Source organism: Electrophorus electricus, chromosome 5 (assembly GCF_013358815.1).
Source record: "Electrophorus electricus isolate fEleEle1 chromosome 5, fEleEle1.pri, whole genome shotgun sequence".
Taxonomy (NCBI): Eukaryota; Metazoa; Chordata; class Actinopteri; order Gymnotiformes; family Gymnotidae; genus Electrophorus; species Electrophorus electricus.
Window position 1 is genome coordinate 11,071,920 of NC_049539.1, and position 18,921 is coordinate 11,090,840.

The following is an 18,921-nucleotide window of genomic DNA, read 5'->3' on the forward strand; positions in this document are numbered from 1 at the left end:
TTATACGAAGTTATAGACTCCTAACGAGCGTTTAATGGTGACCTTCATAACTTTCATTTGTAGCACGCGTTGTGCTGGTATGCCGCTGGTGCTCTTGAATTAATGTGTTTGTGTGTGTATATATATATATATATATATATATATATATATATATATATATATATATATATATATATATATATATATATATATATATATATATTCTGTTCAACATTCCCTTAGGTAAAAATATAGTTTAGAAATCAACTCTTTTTGCTTAGAACAAGCTAAAGCAAAAAGTACGTTGTGGGCTTCCGTTACTTTCACGTCCTTCATGTTACTAAGACAGAATGATCCTACTTTGTTGTTTTTGTACCTGTTTAGTTCATAGATCTGCGCAGGATGTATTGTGGGTAGACTGTAGGCCTATAGCTACTACAGAATTTGGAGAAAGCGTTACGTGCAGCACGAACAGGCGACATCAGAATAGTCAGATTTTTGTGAATATTCAGGTTATTGCAGTTGTGCGATTAAAATGTTACACGGTGGTCTGTGTAGTTATAATAATGAAATTCACATTATTGCAGATTAGTAATATAATTAGTTTTAGTAATCAAATTGTCAAAGTAGGCTAATTTTGTTTAATTTAATGGGTATTCTTCAGTGTTTACTGTGTAGCAGACGTAGCTAGTACAATAATGTATTCCAAATAGCGGTCTTCAATCTATTTTCTCCTCAAGTTTTGTTACTGGGCAGTATTTGTGGGCCATGTACATATGTTCGAAATGGCTTCGGCTTTCGTCGCCGTAATTTGTACGCAGAAGAAGAAAAAAACGAATCTAAACGTGTTGTAATGTCTGGTGCGCGCGCGAGATAGAAATAAAGCCAGAATAAGAAAGGATTGATCTTAAAGAATTTAACGTGACCCGTACCTTCCTTTTGTCAGGGGTGTATGTTCGAAAAACATATCTAATAGTCTTATAATAATAGCATAATAATAAAGTGTCTTTCATCCAGTGTTGGATAGACTACGACTTTGGCATTGCGTGGGTGTAGCAACGGAGTAGAAGCTCTAGAAGTCAAAATATATGTAATTAAAAAAATCATAGTAAATGGGTATAGTTTCTATTGCTGTATAGGCTGTCGGTCGGACGTTGCTACAATGACGTCTAATTGTAGCACTACACTTAGTCATAATACAGGGTTTTTATCTCGGCGCCCAACACCTCTGCTTTCCATCTCACTACTGCAATGCATCACTCCTCCCTCCCGCACCCTTCTTCTGTGTCTCTCCTACGTCCCCTATCCCACAGCCTGGTCAGCGCTGCATCCTTTCCTTCAGACCATGTGATTTCGCCCACTCGTCAGCTTTTTTGGAATTACGCGTGTCGACCTTATTCAAGAAGATTTTGGTTTTGTTTGAATGAAAATTTTATTCACGAATTTATGAAGAGAGCTCGAGCACCCGTGTCTGCGTTAATTTGCATGATACGGCAGCCTAGGTAATCCACCCGGCTGGCCGGCGTGACTGGCGGAATGATTTAAGTCTGCGAACGGAGTGACTTTCCACCCAGGAGCGGGGTTTGGATCATACAAATGGAGATCACAAATCCAACAAAAATCTGACGAAGAACGATTCAGAGGAAGGGGACTGTTATTCCGTGACAAATACAGATGCTAATTGGTCACGGTAGGCAGAAAAATTAAGACACAAACTGTTAGAATTTAGAAAGGCCACACTGGAATTGCTTGAGATACAGTATTGCATGCGTTCTTATTTGCTTCATCTGGCCACCTCAACAAAACACCGTTGTAGCAACATTGGTCTAATGTTTTTGCTTGCAAACAAACAGTTTTTTGTAAGTGACTTTGGAATGTAGTCTTGGATGACTTAAATTGCCCAAAATATATTCCCCCTTATTTACAGCTATTAACATATGAACGTTTTCAGAATTTACCTGCAAACGATCTGGGAAGTATATAAGGGAAGCATATTTTGTGAATCATCAGTCGCTGCTAGACATATGATCCATTTGTTTGTATATAGCGCATACAGACGTTTGGCAAATGGTAACAAAATATGACCATATGGTACAAAGAATAACGACCCGGGGCTGCAGAGGTGTTAGAACCCTACGTAGTCTTACTGTCTGAACAGACGATTTCATACCTTTCTTAAAATCTATAAACATCGACGAGTGTCTTGACGAGAGAAAATAATATTTATTATTCAGGTGTGAGATGATTGCTATTCATTGCATGTCTATCAAGTTACCACTTTTGCTGACATTTATGACATTTAACTGACACAGTCTGTAATCTTTAAGTTTGGTCAGAAGAACCTGTCTTGGGTAACTTATGTAGTTCACAGTGGCATGACATACATTTCATATAGCAATAACATACCAAGATATTTCAGCAATAAGCATTAATTTACTTTATGGGAATGTACACATAAACCAAAGAGACAGACTCCTATATGAAATGCATGCTTCCATTGTCCATTTTAAATTTAAATCACTGTGCTATTTCACTGAAATGTCTTTTTCTCAGGTTGCTCAGCTTCCTTTGTAACTGTTTCACAGTCAGATCCCTTGTGGTTTAGATCAGTTGTCTTCCACGATATGCACTAATTCATTTTCAGTATAGTTTTTTTTTCTTAGCACACAAACCTCAAATTCAAGTCTTCCATAACAAATGGAATGAAAGGAAAGTCAGTTATAAAATAAATGTGAATGTGAGATGGTAGATCAAGTTTCAATCAGAGGATATTTTGTATTTACAAAAAGCAGTACTGACATGCACCAGAGTGGCAGTTTGGCTTAAAGCGATTTGCATCAGCGCAGACACACATGTTTGTCTCTGGATTAAAGAGTTGAACAAGGATTCTGCGAACAGTTCCTGCCTGAGATCTGCTTCTGGCACCTTGGGCACCCTCGTTCCCAACACAACACTCCGTGTGGTGACACCGTGGACACGCATCCCCGGAACGGAGCGAGGAGGAGAGGAGCGGAAGGCTCTAGTGAAGTCACCAGACTAGGAGCATCCCGGTGTACCCACTCCGCATCAGGGGTGGGGTTGGGGCCACCCACAAAGGCCCCCTGGTCTACAGCAGCAGCGTGTTGGGAGTGTGTGTGTGAGAGTGTGGTTGTGTGCTTGAGACGCAAAAGGGACACAACTCCTCAGTGAAGATGTCGGCAGTGCAGCTGCTGTGGATGCCGGTGGTGCTGTGTGTGATGCAGGGTGAGTGACACGCCGTCTGTCATGTTTACAGCGTAGCATGCTGGAGACATATTGCACACTACATCTATCTGTTTATCTCTGTCTGTCTTCTGTCTCACCATTCAGGTCAGGACACCATCCTCATTGCGGGGGGGGGGGGGTTGGTTATGTGCAGTTTCAGTGCTGACAATGTTGCTTTGTTTGAGCTTTGTTCTTTAGGATACATTGGTTAAGTGTTCAAGGTAAATCAGTTTATCACCTAGCTCTGTCACATTTCTGGTGCTGTGTGTTGCCTTTGTGCTTTTGTGTGACTCTGTGCGTGTATTCTGAAGATTGCTCAGTAAAAACCTGAATCAGCTGGATGGGTAATAAGATTGAGACACAAGCTGGTTGGTAAATGAGTGGATGTGTCTGGAAAGCTGCACAGCACACTGAAACCTTAGAAATAGGAAGATTTTCCAAACCAGAACGTCTGCAGGTCCTTCCCAACGAAATCTTAGACTGTCATTCCTGCATTCCCACACTAAACATGTGGATTTACATTATCTTAAGAGCGATTCCCCATTAACCAATAACTGTTGTCCCTTTGGAGAACACTAGATGAATGCAGTGAAAACTGGGACCCTTCCCATGGAATTGGGTAGGTGGGGAAGTGAGTCCGGCTTTTACCTTTTACTAGATAATGCTGTTGGGCACTGATGGTGGTTTTCTAGTCTATATGTCTACCAGTTCTCACAGAAATTAAGTGCGCTGAAGTAAGTAGCACAGTAAAGAAAAAAAGTCAATTTCCTGTCTGGAAACAGGTGTTGTGAGCTATGCTTCAGTGAAAAATGTCCCAGATTACACATCGTAGCCAGGCCCTCAGCGTGCCTTATGTTGGACACATTGCATAAGGCACTTCTTACAGATTATGAAACGATAGGCAGTAAGGTCCCTAATTCCAAATGGATTATCTAATATAAATCTGATGTGCTATTCCACAGATATTTTCTAAACTGAATGGGGGAACTTATTTCAAGATGAACTTCACCTGTTCCCTCTTGCTTATGAGCATTCTGTGATATCATACACTATGCACCATAACAAAGTCCACATAACATCTCCCATTTACAAAGACGAAGCAGGTGAGGTTAAGAGTGCTACTAGAGAACAAGAAGAGAGTGGATGCCAGATAATTAAGACTGTTGTTTACCACCAGACGTGATAGCAAAAGTTGCCTCACATGGCAATGTAAAATGTTTATTGATTTGTATGTTTTTAAAGACAGTAGGCCCCATCTGAGACAAATGTATTCTGATAAGAGAGAGTATTGACTGGCAGACACACAGCTATACATGTGCGCAGTTAGGGGGAGAGAATGAAAAACAGCTAGGTGGGATGAGGAAGAAGGTGGGATAAGATATGGTTGGAAAGAGAGAGGAGAGAGATAAATGAGAGATAGCTGGGGGAGGGGGTGAAAAGAAAGTGAGAGGGGTAGCAAAAGAGTGGATGAATGAAAAAAGAAAAGCACTTTGCACCCACAGCATCTGTCTGTGTGGTTTAGAGTGCATCGCGTGGTCTCAAACCATCCTGCAATATCCAGCAGCTTCAAACTGAAGCTGTTTCATTGCTGTCCTTGGCGCTCTCAGCCTTCAAAAATCAGAACAGCTATGAAGACAGACTGGCAGTCAGCAAAGAGCTCTCTAAATGGCTGCGCTGCAACTGAGAGACAGCCACGGTCAATATTTACTGGGTGCTTAGTGTGTGAAGTAATATTAGCACAAGTATTGGATATCTCCAGAACTACTGGATATCTCCACAAGTACTGGATATCTCCAGAACTACTGGATAGCTCCACAAGTACTGGATATCTCCACAAGTACTGGATATCTCCACAAGTACTGGATATCTCCACAAATACTGGATATCTCTTGGATTGTTGGAGGTAGTGAAATGCATACTTGCCACAGCGTGAGACTCTTTCTAAGAGGATGACAGTGACTTTCCAAAACAGCAGCAGCGAATCAAGACGTCATTGGCAACTGCGTTTTAAAACAAAGAGGGGTTTATTGATATGCCACTCAATGATGCCATTCTGTAACTACCAATGGGGTAGTCAAATTGTTTAGTGCTTGAGTATGATCCTCAAAATAAAGAGTCTAGTATGTCCTGGGACTGTTTGGTATTCCAGCTAGACTGTTCCAGCGAATATGTTTTCTGATTAGTACGGTAAAACAGTTGGCTGCCTTAAACATGGGCTAAGTTGTAAAATTGTATTTAGCAATTCAGCCAGTACATATCAAAGAATCCCTGGAGATGTACTACATAAACTGGGAAAAGAAGATATTGAGCTGTAGTGGAGCTGTGGGATTCCAAGATGTGTCAGCAGTTGTTAAAAACCAGGGTCCTTTTTTGGAGTCAGGGTTTCAGTGTGTACCCCCAACTGGTAACGTGATCAGCTAAAATGTTTATGTTAATGACAATGTGGTTTAAAGCACAAATAGCTATGGTATATATGAACCTATTCATAGAGCCTATTCATATTAATTAAATAATTACAAATTATGTGAAAAACTTGCATATGGGAGGCTTTGTAGAGATGGAAAGAAGGGTGGAGCAGAATGTGGAGAGCTGTTACATTACAGCACATATAGAACTAAACTTGCACCAAACACAGCAACAATTCTGTGAATAATGCACGATGAAAATAATAGCATCATTAATCCACTATTCATAAAGGGTGTGTAACGTGGGATGTTCATTGCATTTCACTCTGTAAAACCAGCTTATGGGCAGCAATTGTGCATACGTGTGGTGTGCTTTTCTGCCAATAAAAGAGCCAAAAGCTTTGTGTCACCTGATCACACAGTTTAGTCAGCGGAACCTGGGCTACAGCGGAACCTGCTCTTGACAGCAGGTGATTTAGCGAGCATCTTGGCATAGTGTGGCAATGCTCTAAGTGCAGATGTATGTGTGATTGGGGGGGGGCAGTAGGATTTTTGGTAGTGTAGGTGTGCATTTTTGCCTTCTCTAACAGTACATCTGTGCTCCGTAGTGCTGAAGGGCATTTGCAGAGGGACTGTGAGAAGGGAAAAACTGATGCATTAGAGGAGCCGGAGCTGGGCTGAGAGGTCATGGAAACCTAGGCAGAAGAAAGCAGCTAAGTGAGACAGACAGGATGATATTGGTGGCTTGCGTTGCTTCACTGACGAACATAAATACAGTGTACCAAACTTTGATTTTTCAGTAGCCTTTTTTTATGTAGTCAGGTGACCCAATACTCAGGGCTGCAGAGTTAGAAAGAAAACTGGATCAGCAGCACCTGGAAGAACAGTGAAGTGACAGAGCCACCAGGAGACAAGCAGACCAATGAGGAGGGAGAGTTGTTGTGTTCAGAGCTTTCCAGATTTCCAGCAGAACGTCCTTCCATCTTTAGTCTGCAGTGACGCAGGTTCATGCACACTGCTTCATCTGTGAAACAGTGGGGTGTTTGTGTGTATGTGTGTGAGAAAGTGAGTGAGTGAGTGAGTGTGTGTGAGAAAGAGGACAGGGAAGTGATGGAGAACATGCCTGCTAAATCTGTACAATGGCAGACAAGGAAAAATAAAGGGTCATCTCTCACCAGTAAAATATTAAAGAGACATTGCAATTTAAGGTAAAAGTCATGAGCAAAATACCATAACACAGTCTTTTCTCCCACATAAATATTTTACCATATTTAATACTTATGAGTAAGTATAACACCCCATACAGAGAGAGGGGCTGGCTGCAGTTTGTGAGATTTTCTTTTGATGACTCGGGGGTGGGAACATGACGTGTCACCAAGGCCGTTGCAGTCACAAGCGATGTCTGTTCGTTGACACAGATTGGCAGATATTCTACAGTGAAGTGCATTCAAAACACAGAGATAGGGAGAGAGATGAATGGGCCCCTCTGAGGACTACTTCAGAAGTGTGCCTTTCTCCTGCTCTTGGTGGAATGCAGAGCTGAAGACAAACAAGATCATACACATGGGACGGCTTATAAAGAGCTTTTGTTTCTGTGGAAAGTCTGCTCCCCGGGGATGAGCTTCTGGGGAAACCTCACAGATGATTCCCATTTCCCAGGATGCCAGAGTGTGTACATTAACTGCATAAGGCTGGTGAGGCAGGTATGGAAACAGCTGTGTGTCTGGTGTTCACACCTGTTCTCTTGACAACAGCACAAATTCAGCTATGCATGGCTTATTTCTTTCCTCGGTCAATACAACTAACCTCTATCAGTGGACCTTTCTCGTGGTGCATTAGTTTAAAAGGCCATTGAGCCAGGCCTTGACTACTGAAACTGAAGTGTGGATTGAACTCATTGTGGTACTTGATCTGCCTTTCAGGTGATAAACAGTAAAACATAATCCCCACAAAAGGAGCCTTATGTAATGGCACTCTAATGCTTGGGTTAATTCAGTTGTGAGGGTAGGTGGAAGCCCAAGGCTAGGTTTTGCAAGACATCTGTCATGTAAACGATAAGTCAAATTTATTTATATTTATTTTTAAAGCGCTTTTCACAACAGCCATCATCACAAAGCAACTTAACAGATGTCCATTCCAAGCTCCCAGTAAGCAAGAAATTTATTTCTGTCTCCTCAAAGTGATTTGTATGTCTGTCTGTCTCCCTGTTCCTGTTTTATTCTGCGTCTTGTCATTTAACTGAGTCATCTTTTTATTTTGACCTGTGTGTTTGAAGCATATTTAAAGCATATTTGAAGCATAGCCAAAGAAAATCTCTCCTCCATCAGGAGACATTCCAGTTATTTCCTTGCAGATTTGCGATGTACATAAATTGTATGTGTGATTGTGCAATAATGATGATGTCTCTGCCTCCCCTTCCTCCACTCCACAGTGCTTCAGTGAACATTAGAACATTACACACTTGCTAATACTCCTAATAATTAATGAATGACCAATGGCAGGGGTCACATGGTATCCAAGCTTCTCTGGTAATCACAGTATTCAAGCATTTGCCCTGGGACTTTCTTCCCCAGTCCATTTGGTGGCTGTAACTGCAGATCGCTCGTTAACACTCTCTTCTTTTTCTCTTCCTGTTTTTCTTCTCCCTCTCCCTGCCTCCTGTCCTGACGTGGCAAGTGTGCCCATGTTTCTCTTCATTACTCTCTTTCCCTCCCTGCTAATAGCCATCAAGAGCCACTGCACTGATCCTTCGCAAAAACTCCTAGAGGCAGCATAGAGGTGCTCTTAAGTGAAAAATCTGCTGCGGTTACTTTGCAGCACCATAGAGGACGGCTCTAGCGTACCATCTGCAGTCGCTGTGATTGTACTGGTTTATGAGACCCTGTGCTCTCACTCACTGACGTTGTGTGCAATTGTGTGGTCTGTCCCTCAACCCTCCATTCTGCCTGAACGAAACCCTCCTCCAGAGGTGAGAGGTTGAAGGTAGCACACAGGATGATTGGTTGAGAGCGATTCAGATGGGATCTGCAGGGTGCAGACAGAGAGGGAGACACCTGGAGGTGCAGGTGTGTTCCTCTTGGCTGGCGTATGCAATCTTGATGGCATATATAGACATCTGCATCTATATATGAGTAGCTATATATCTAGTAGCTGAGTAAAGTAGCAGGCGGGTTGCAGAAGGATGTGGACCAGCATCACTCACTGCTGATGATTTATTTCCCCTCAAAATCCCCTGGCAAGAATAATGGTTCAGTCTAGAAAAACCTGCCGGGGCCCTGACTGTGACAGCGGCCTTACAGTCTGGATTCCCTCCAAAGTTTCCCTCCCTACCATATTATAATGAAAGGGAACCTAACTGGTAGAAACCTGACCAACTACATCCATTCCATGGTCACCCAATAGGCAATAATAGATGCTATCCTGCCACATATGTGTCTTATGTAAGTCTTATGTAAGTTACAAGGCTCCTGACCAGTCAGAAACCTGGCCATGAAAGTAGGTAAATAAATGTTTAATGGTTAGTGAGTCCAGACTGTAAGGAAGAAGGTAAGTGACTCTTCCTGCATAGTCTGGCCCCTGGCAAAGGAAATCTGCCAATAATGTCTCATCTATGTGATGAATAAGCGATTTGGACTAGCATATATCAGGGAATATCAGTTGATATTATGAGTGGAAATAAACTACGCAAGACAAATGCTCTGCCTTGGACGAAAAAATGCCAGCATGCACCAATCCGAGTGACAGGAGCACGCACGTCAACAAACAAACAGACAACAACAACAACAACAACAAAAAAACAAACTAACTCATCTACCTGGCTATAATCATAATAATGCCTGCAAGCTCAAATATTACGGAGAGTAGAAATAATGAATGGGGATCACCAATAGTTTGATAGAGACATAGAGCACTTTAGTAAGTGATTAGGAAAAACAACAGCAAACAAAACCATGCGTTGACTGTGGCACGTCCTCCTTCTATAGGCCGGCTCAGCAACGGGGCATGTGTGGAGGTGGATTCGGACACGGAAGCAGTCGTGGGCCACGGCTTCAAACTGGGATGCATCTCCTGTAAAATGCGGGGGGAAGTGCAGGCCTCAGCCACCGTGGACTGGTGGTTCATGGCCAAAGGGGAGAGCGAGTTTAGCCACGTGAGTATGATGTGGACCCCAGGCAAGTTTTAAAACTGCCTGCGTTTGCTTTAATGGAGAGCTTCCACAGACCTCGGCTGTGTTTACATTTAGATATTGTACAACAACGCATCAAAATAAAATATTTTTGTACACAGAAAGGCAGTTAATTGTTATGTGCTCAAACTGTGCACTCATATGTGAATTTATACTGATCTGTTTGCATATCAGACACACTGGTGTATATGATTTTCATATACACAAATCACAATATGTGTACGTGCGTGTGTATGTGTGGGGATTTTAATTCAGTGACGCCCCCAAAAAGACTTGCAGCAGGTTTTCAGTAAGAGAAGCTGGATAAAAGAGGAGGTAGCAGAGAGCACCTTTTGCAGTGAAATGGATGCAATACACTTATCATGAGAGAGCAGGAGGCCAGGTATCATGCATTTTTCATGGCATACAGTTTTTCCTGCATGTCTTCCTTATGGCTGCAAATCTGGAATTAACCCAGCCAAGCCAGGACACCACCTGTGAAGACCCAAAAAAGGAATCTCTGTTAACTGCCAACTGTTGACGTTAGCAGTGTTGTAGTCAGCAGGAACACAGTGAAACATGGAATGAAAAATCATTGACCACATTTACGGTTAGCTCAGGGCTAATACTGAGGCAAGCATGGTGCTACTGCATTCATCCCTGACAGGAGCTTTAAAGAAAGCAATATTAGAGTCTGATAAAGTCTAGCAATGAATGACATTGCTTAGAATGATCTCATTTGGATAGTGCTAGCTGCCTTGCAATCACACCCAAGCTTTGTTAGCCTTTATAGTGTTTTGGGTTAAGTATTCCTTTAAAGCTGTATTATGTAAGTTTGGAGAATTAGCAACCTCCCTGGTGGTAATTTCACAAAATGTGTGCATTCCATTTCTCTGAGCAGATTTGTTTAATGATTGCAAGTGTGTTCACATTGAAGGAGTATTCAAAGTGAACTCAATAAGAACTCGACACTACTTTAAGCACTCTTGTTATTTCTCAAACAGTGCAGCATCAACAAAAGCCACTGACCAAGATCTGTTTATCTGCACAGTCGTTTAGCTCTCCAAATGAAAATCACCATCCTCATTGCAACATGATGCATAATAAACATTGAGGAAAAAAAAATAAAAATCAGGATTTCTTGAACCTTGAGTATGACCAAGGAGTATTGAATAAGAGTTCAAGGCAGCATAGAACAGGGCTATTGAATTAAGGGCTTAGTGTCTGCAGTTCTGTGCTCCAACTCTTCCGAGCTCCACCACTTACGAATAGCCCCTTTATCTAAGAAAGGATCCTACTTAGTAAAATCATGTTGCTGTTAGCAGGCTTGGCAAACTAGAACAGCTCTGTAGACAATAGGGCTGCAATGGAATAGCCAAAAAAGTGTGCTTTAGGATTGTCCCTGCATCATGTGAATGTTGCACTCTTGTCTGGTCCATTTGTGATGCAGATCTATAGTTATATTGATATGACGGGCATGGTTAATGACGAACGCTTCCTGGACCGCCTCAACTGGATGGGCAGCAAGAACACGTTCGACCTGCAGGACGGCTCCATCTACATCCTCAATGTAACCTTGAACGATACAGGCACCTACCGCTGCTACTTTGACCGAACGCTCACCTTTAACTACTACGAGTTCCGCACCAACATCAACAAGACCATCACCCTTAATGTGGTGCCTAAGGGTGAGTGAGGGTGGATGAGGTTACTGCATGCTGTCACAACCAAACACAAAACCGTGTTAGAAGAGAGAAAAAGCTTGAACATAGATTCATGACCGCATCCAACAGAACATCCTAACCGGATGTCAAAAGCAATAACACAGGAAGCAAGGACACATTTTTGTGTCATGAAAGTAAAGTGTTTCCAAGGCAACAGGCTTTCATCTCTCTCTGAGTAGCCTTGACTAGCAAACAACTGCTTATAAATCTACAGGTAATCGTTGTATAAAACAGCCACCATTCAGGTAAATTTATCCTGGTGAGCATTACCACTTACATGCTTACGCATGTACTTCATTTAGTTCATTTAATTTTTCATCAGAAATCAGCTCTTCTTTGAAAGTTAATGTTTCATTGATATTCACTCACCACTCAAATTACTGATAACATATATTCTCTATATGTTTCTGGATGATGGACCAGCCTCTACTTGGGAGTGACCTTTGTCTTCGTCCAGCAGTGGTTATGTGGGCAGAAATTGACCAGTGATAAAAGAGTGGCTCAATAAAAGGCCAGTGGCTAATAGTAAATTGTGGCATAGGTGAAGTTGGACCCGGGAAAATAAAGGGCGTGTGCAAGAGCCCATGATGGGGCGGGAGGCTGGGGGACCCAGGGGGCTGGTGGTTTATACATCTCCTCTTAATGGAAGAACAGAAAGAACAGTAATACATTAACATCACTGATACTTCACTGCACAGATATGCGTTGAGGTTGGGCTGATTCAGGGGGATTGCGGTGCCATCTATCTGTAGATAAAAAGGACCCTTTGACCCTTTGGTTGAGAGATGATATTGCACTACACCAGATACAAGATTATGTAATACACAGAAGCATTTGTCTTACTTTTTACATTCCTATAGTACTAATAACTCAAGTGGTATACAGCACAGCATGACCCGAACACAAATTTCTATATATCTCTAAAACACTGAAACATCAGTCGATATCCTCAGTATCACAGAAGCCTGAGGTCTAACTTGTCTCTGTGTGTAGCGACTCGCGGCACGGCGTCCATCCTGTCGGAGGTGATGATGTACGTGTCGATCATTGGACTGCAGCTCTGGCTGTTGGTGGAGATGGTCTACTGCTACAGGAAGATAGCAGCCGCAGGGGAGGAGGCTCTGAGGGAGAGCGCGTGAGTAACACTTCAGACTACTAAAAAACACTCCAGGGTCAACTTCCTCCCTCCCTTTCTCACATACACGCGCACACACGCACAAATCTTCTTTCTGTTCCATAATCGAATATTTTACACGTGCATGTTCACTTGGTGGTATGCCACATGTCTGTCTGCTTCTCTCCTGATTTTCTCCCTTCCCTTCATTCCTTCCTGTCTGGTCCCTCTCTCTCAGGGCTGAGTATTTAGCTATAGCCTCCGAGAGCAAAGATAACTGCACAGGTGTGGCAGTAGCAGAATAACACAGGTGGGTTTATGAACACCCCCATCCATCCCCGAGGCTTCTTTTTCTTAAAGCCTTGATCAGGAATTGCCAAAATAGCACCACATCTGGCTCAGAACTGTGCTGCATTTTACTGTCTGCAATCTTTATTTATTAAGCCCATTTTAAAAGCACCCAACACTACACTGCCAGCTGACAGGAGTTTCTGACTGGACTTTTTACATCTTCATTTTTTCCTTTCCTCTTCTTGAGTGTGCTCGGTAAATGTAATGGGCTTTAACTAATTGGCCTTGGTTTGATTTTTCAGAGCCAAACCCCCTCTCAAACTTCACCCCTGAAGCATCGAGCTTATTCCTGCTCCCCGAGGTCCATCACATTGGCAGGCTCTGCTGTAACAGTCATCTGGTCTCCAGCCTGCCCCTCCAAACCACCACCCTGCTCTCATCACAAAGACTGTCAAAGACGGTCACAAAGCACAATTCCTCACGACCGTGTTTTATTTCACCGAAAGCTCTGTAACTGTGTTGAGGTATGGACTTTTACAATCTCTGTAGTAAGGAATCAGTGCACTGCAAGGGGGATCAAATATAGCATGAATAAATGTATAACTTTAAACATTATAATTTGTATTGAGCATAACATGTATATATGTATTCTAATATTTTTGTTTTCTTTTTTTCCAGTCAAAATATGCTTTATATGCAAGTTATAATTTACCAGTGAGCCACTGGCCATCAGAAATGAGAACATTAATATAAAAAGAGGGTAAAAAAAATAAATAAATTATATATATATATATATATATATATATATATATATATATATATATATATATATATATATATATACACACACACATTTTAGGTTATGATATAAAATTACTTTAAATACACAATATAATGAACAGGAAAATTAAGTGTCATTAGCCACTAGATGAAATGTGAGTGAGGATGTTCAGATCAGTCTGTGACTGAAAGCGTAATGAGACTGGTAATTTGGGTAATGGATCGATCTGCCTCATCCGTAGTAGCTCGGGTGGCGGTGTCAGTAGTGACCAGGTCACGTACAGCATGATTAACGGAACAGACCCGACATACCAACGTTAACAGCAGGCATACTGCGGCGAACCTCAGTCTAATTTCTTCTCCTTCTCACATCTTTAAAGGGGTATCTGAAGTCTGTAAATTGCGTTAAATCTGAGACACCAGTGCAGGCTACATGTCAATGAAAGAAAACGAACGCTGCAGATTAGCATCTAGCACTGCCATTTAGAATGCACGACAGAGCGCAGCTAGCTTTTATGAACTGAAAGGGATATCAGTATTGGTCTTTACCATAGTTGAACTGAAACGCTCAGTGGTCCCCGCTTGCTTCTTGTAGGTTCAATAGCGATCAACACTGTGCAGGGTGACCGATAAACGATGGCGTTCTAAAACAGGAATATTGTAGATTTTAAAGTAGCACGTGACTTGGAACAAATTCGCCTTTATTGAGCGATTAGCGTAAAGCATTCTAGGCCTACATGAAAGGGACGCGAGGCTTGTGAGGTTGCTGATTAGTATAAGGTGAAAACAGACGACTTCCCTGAATAGCGTTTTCTATATATATATATGCATTCAAGCTAAAGTACTTTCAAGTGTAGTTAAACCAACATGACCACAGTTCTCTTTTCATTGCAAAAGGGTATTGCGACTTGGTCATGGTGTTCTTGTGCCACGATCTTAAATAACTGTCCAACAGTTAATATTGTAGCCATCGAAAAGCTTCCCAAACGCTCCATCATGCCAAAATGAAGGACGAAGGGCTGCACGATATTTTGAATTTCAGTGAAATTTGAAATCAAAACTGCCAGGCTGTGCTGCCTCTAACAAAAGAGTATGCAAGCCTTTTACTATTTCTGCATGACATTCCAACAAGAAAAGTAAGAATATAAACTTACCTGAGAAGTAGCTAAAAAGGACCATATTATTTCCCCTTACCCCTTGATCGCCAATTCCTGTCAGAAACTACAGGGGGCAGCATAACACTGCCAACGTCTAACTGCCTTTCCCCCCTCCTCCACATACCAGAGAAGGGTTTTATAACTGTGCTCACAATGAAAATCTCAAGACTTTTAAATACCGATTCCAGTACCTTTCAGAATTTTACGTAATTGATTGTTTTATGAGTAGATTTTTACTGCATGTTAGTTATTTTCCATAAATGATAGTAATTAACATTGAAGTTATGCCTCTAGTCTCTTAGTGGTAATGATATAAGCACCTATTATTAAACACACCTCTTCCTCTTACCACGTTGAGAACTCCACCATTCTCATCCACATTACTGACTGCATATCACTTGTTTATCCTTTTAAGGGAGCACATCATTCAAAATGCTAAAATTGCTGAAAATGAATGAAATATTACATGCATAGTGGCATGGTCTTGTTTGCATAAGGGACTTAGCCCTGCTGTCAATCACTAGCAAGGTCAGCATTACTGAGTGGCATACTCATTTAACATATTAGCTTGTTTGAGTGCTAATATTACTAAGAGACTCCATGTATAAGTCAAAATGTTGCTTGCCAAAAAGATATGAAGTATAATAAATAAATGAAGTAATGAAAATGTGTGATTGCATGTTATGTTTATTTCTTGGGATCTAACTGATAGTTATGTTAATTTGTTTTCAAAACAGATGAAATAAATAAATATTCTTATGCACTTTATCCACTGATACAGCTTGGTACATAATTAGGTGTAAAAAATGTGGTGATCGTAATTGAGCTACATTCATTTATAACAATAATCAGAAGAATTGTTTCAAGCTGTTTTACTGTCACCCAGATGGATGTTTGATATTGCCTGGGTTCCCCAGACTGGAAATCATCAAATGCATAAAAGCAAGTGAGGACATTATACACTAGTTTTTGTTACTTTTGAAAGAACACACAAACCCAACTCTCTCCCCTACCCCCCCCCCCCCCCCCCCCAAAAAAAAAAATACTCTCATACACACACACTCACACATTATGCATATGCAGAAATAACCCACACTTAAATTCCCTCAATTCTTTTTTTTTGTGATGTCACTTTTACAATCAGACCTTCACAGTAAAATCAGCCCTCCCCACAACCCAAATAAATAGAACAGCAGATCAGCAGACATGAGGAGCTGGACCACAGCCTGAACTCCAAGGACAAAAAACAGAAAGGAGGAAAAGAAAGAAATATGAGAGACAATGTAGGAGAGCAGGCTGGAGAGGCAACAGCAGTAACAGACATCAGCAAAAAAACAAATAAATAAACAACAATGGATAAAAACATACAAAACAAGTTCAATCAAATGTTGGAGGCAGATGGAAGCAAGCAACCCAGCAGTACAGTGTAAAATGCTTGGTTTAATCCGGGCTTTGAGCTTGGCTTGCTCCCTCAGTCCAACCCGAAGAGCCCAAGTAAATATACGACTCAGCGTCTAATTTTCAACTTGCCAAGTGTACAGTAAGCCTGAATGGTTCAAGTCTGGTTCCAATATAATACATGAAGATAATGACTCAATACAGGACAGACCAATTCTACTTGTACACTCTGATCTACGCATATGCAGGGTCCATGTAACAAAATAAATTACATTCAGAGCAAGGGGTAGGGGTGAACAGTGGTAGAAAGTGTAACAGTGTATTTAAAGACATGAATGTACTTAGAATGGGCAGTTTTGCATTTTTATCCACCTGTTTCTTAATGTCATTGTAACAGTCACTGCATTCTTCTCCCACATATTTATTGCTAAAGCTGGTAGTCATGTTCACATCCCTTGGATCTTAATTGGTCCATGTTTGAGACTAAAACATAACATAATACTCAAAAAGAATCATCAACACAGGACGAGACTTCTCATTTAAGTTTACTGAAATAAATACTGTAATGGTCAAACACGCCCTTTATGAAGCTGTTTTGATTATGTTTCGGCCACTCAGCTCCTAAAATAGAGACACAAAAACAAAATTTGGGAATAATCTCTGAAAAGGAGAACCTGCCCCTTCCATCTAAAACCGAAAACATTGAACTAATGTGTGCACATACAAGGGCCCAGAGAAGTTAAGGGTGGGCAGATTGCTTCTCCTGGATCAGGGAAAGGGGCAGAAATGGAAGTAGGAATCCAGACATCTCGCTTCTTCTTGCCGGAATGTCACGTCTCCAGGTCCCATCCAGAGAGAAAATGTGTTGAAAGTTCAGTCACAAGGCAGACGTGCGGTTTCAGGGACTGAGATGTGCTGGGGCGCCCCGTGCAAATGCACTCATCCATTTTAAAATGTCATCTGTAAGAAGCCTTTGTCGAGACCCCTTCCCCATTGTGGAGAGAAAGTGCCTGGACAGAATAATTTCAAGGTCAAGCTCAGGTGGAGGTGCGGAATAGGAGTGGAGGGAGCACTCATCCAGACTACACCTTGGTTGCCATACACTCCAGTTATTGCTTTAGTGCCGAAGTGATTTTCAGACAGTGCCACCATTGCCATTCAGACACAGTAGAAAGGACGCTCGGCTAACTTTACCCAGCGATTAAACCACGTAGCGACCGCCCCTCTGACACAAATCAGAAGCTCTCCTGGCAGGAAGGAAAATGTCACTGTCTAGCATGTCATCACATCCACAGAGAGTCTGACTGAGGAGTTTGTTTTTCTGTCTGTGTGTGTGTGTGTGTGTGTGTGTGTGTGTGGAGAGCACACTGTCACTGCTCCATGCAGGTCTCGGAGGCGGCCGCGTACGGGGGCTCAGCTGCAGCCTCGTGCAGCCCTTCCGGATGGATTATGCCACTGTGCAGCTTCTCCAGGGACTGCTTCATCTGCAGAGAGGGAAAGGGAACAGACTTCAATCACACACGTACATGAATGTCATCGTCATCATCAAAACATGGTGGGAGTACTAACAGCACCAACACACCAGGAGTCTCCAAAAAAAGTATGTGAACATCACAGAATAAACCTAGTGCCACTGAGAAACATCCACTCAGCTCCTTGTTTTTATTGCGTGATGTCCGCCATGACTGGCCACTAAGGACTTTCTCTTATTTTTATACTTTTCACCCATCTGAGTAATTTTATTTGCAATAATGTTATTTGTAATCAAATTACTTTGTTAAATGGGGGTGCTGATTGCATCCACAAGGTTGTGCGTGTGTGTGTGTGTGTGTGTGTGTGTGTGTGTGTGCGCGTGCACGTGTGTGCACCCACCCACCTGGTCGAGCAGAGTAACAGAGGACTGTAGGATCTGCTGCCACTTGCCCAGCTGGGCTTGGTGGAACTGCCGCTGCAGCTGGAGAACCTGTGCCCACTCAGCCGCAGACTGAGGGAGAGGGCTGTGAGAGAGAGAGAGAGGGGGAGAGAGAGAGAGAGACAGGGAGAAAGAGTTAAGCCACTGACAGAGTCAGGTATTGGATGGTGGTCTTTAGCATATAATAATGCAATTTGGAATAGTACTGTTGGTGGTGGCGGCATGCAACAATGTGTGGTGTTGGATGGTGATGTTTCGGGATGGTGCATGTGTGGAATGCTGCTGGACTGTGGTGTGTGGTAGTGTGTAGTATTGAAGGGATCATGTGCTGTGAGGTACTGTTTGTTTTAAGGTGGATGGCTTGTGCACCTGTCAGAAAGCGAGTAGGAGTGCCAGGTCTCCAGTGTGTGAGCAGCCCGCTCCAGAGCCCACAGCTTGTAGAACAGCATCATGTTCAACGCTACCAAAACCACCAGACTGCAAGAGGAAGAACATCACCACTTCAATATATATATGAAATAAATGCATTAGTATGGTATGGTCTGAAGTAGTGGTTCCCAGTCCTAGAGTCATAGTGCTCCACAGTTGGCTGGGCTGCCTAACTCTACTCCTGGAGATCTATCACCCTGCAGAGTTCAGTTCCAACCATAATCCAAGATGCCTGATCTGGTTAATCAAGGTCTTCAGTCACATATGAATACAGGGGCCAGGTATGTTTGAACTGAAGATCTCCTGGGCTGGACGCGGGCACCT

The 18,921-nt window shown here is 42.2% G+C and overlaps 2 protein-coding genes across 8 annotated transcripts in view; one reads left to right on the forward strand and one right to left on the reverse strand.

Annotated features, from left to right (window-relative positions):
• Window positions 1–1,264: 1,264 nt before the first annotated feature.
• scn1ba (sodium channel, voltage-gated, type I, beta a) lies at window positions 1,265–13,712 on the forward strand. 3 transcript variants are annotated; one of them, XM_027005311.2, is made up of 7 exons: window positions 1,265–1,669; window positions 2,853–3,222; window positions 9,611–9,777; window positions 11,243–11,480; window positions 12,510–12,651; window positions 12,869–12,940; window positions 13,224–13,712. In XM_027005311.2, exons 2-6 carry the CDS (start codon window positions 3,171–3,173, stop codon window positions 12,933–12,935), a joined length of 666 nt encoding a protein of 221 aa, XP_026861112.2. In that variant the 5' UTR covers window positions 1,265–1,669; window positions 2,853–3,170; the 3' UTR covers window positions 12,936–12,940; window positions 13,224–13,712. The 3 variants fall into 3 exon arrangements, with proteins under 3 accessions (XP_026861112.2, XP_026861113.2, XP_026861114.2); XM_027005313.2 differs by lacking the exon at window positions 1,265–1,669 and adding an exon at window positions 8,594–8,692 and having other exon boundaries at window positions 3,165–3,222; XM_027005312.2 differs by lacking the exon at window positions 12,869–12,940 and having other exon boundaries at window positions 1,265–3,222.
• A 1,817-nt stretch (window positions 13,713–15,529) lies between these two features.
• gramd1a (GRAM domain containing 1A) overlaps window positions 15,530–18,921 on the reverse strand; it is a 31,035-nt gene continuing 27,643 nt past the window's right edge. For all 5 annotated transcript variants that reach the window (XM_035526109.1, XM_035526110.1, XM_027005316.2 and 2 more), the window contains 3 exons: window positions 18,538–18,645; window positions 18,133–18,253; window positions 15,530–17,740 (listed from right to left, as the gene is read on the reverse strand). In XM_035526109.1, coding sequence (XP_035382002.1) covers window positions 17,627–17,740; window positions 18,133–18,253; window positions 18,538–18,645 — 343 coding nt within the window. In that variant the 3' untranslated portion in view covers window positions 15,530–17,626. The remainder of the gene's footprint in view (window positions 17,741–18,132; window positions 18,254–18,537; window positions 18,646–18,921) is intronic.

What these genes read in the sequence shown, in the direction of transcription:
- scn1ba (XM_027005311.2), top strand. Translation starts at nt 3,171, where the DNA reads ATGTCGGCAGTGCAGCTGCTGTGGATGCCGGTGGTGCTGTGTGTGATG. An exon ending in GGGAGAGCGAGTTTAGCCAC is followed by an intron (nt 9,778 to 11,242) that starts GTGAGTATGATG and finishes TTTGTGATGCAG; the next exon opens with ATCTATAGTTATATTGATAT. An exon ending in CCTTAATGTGGTGCCTAAGG is followed by an intron (nt 11,481 to 12,509) that starts GTGAGTGAGGGT and finishes CTCTGTGTGTAG; the next exon opens with CGACTCGCGGCACGGCGTCC.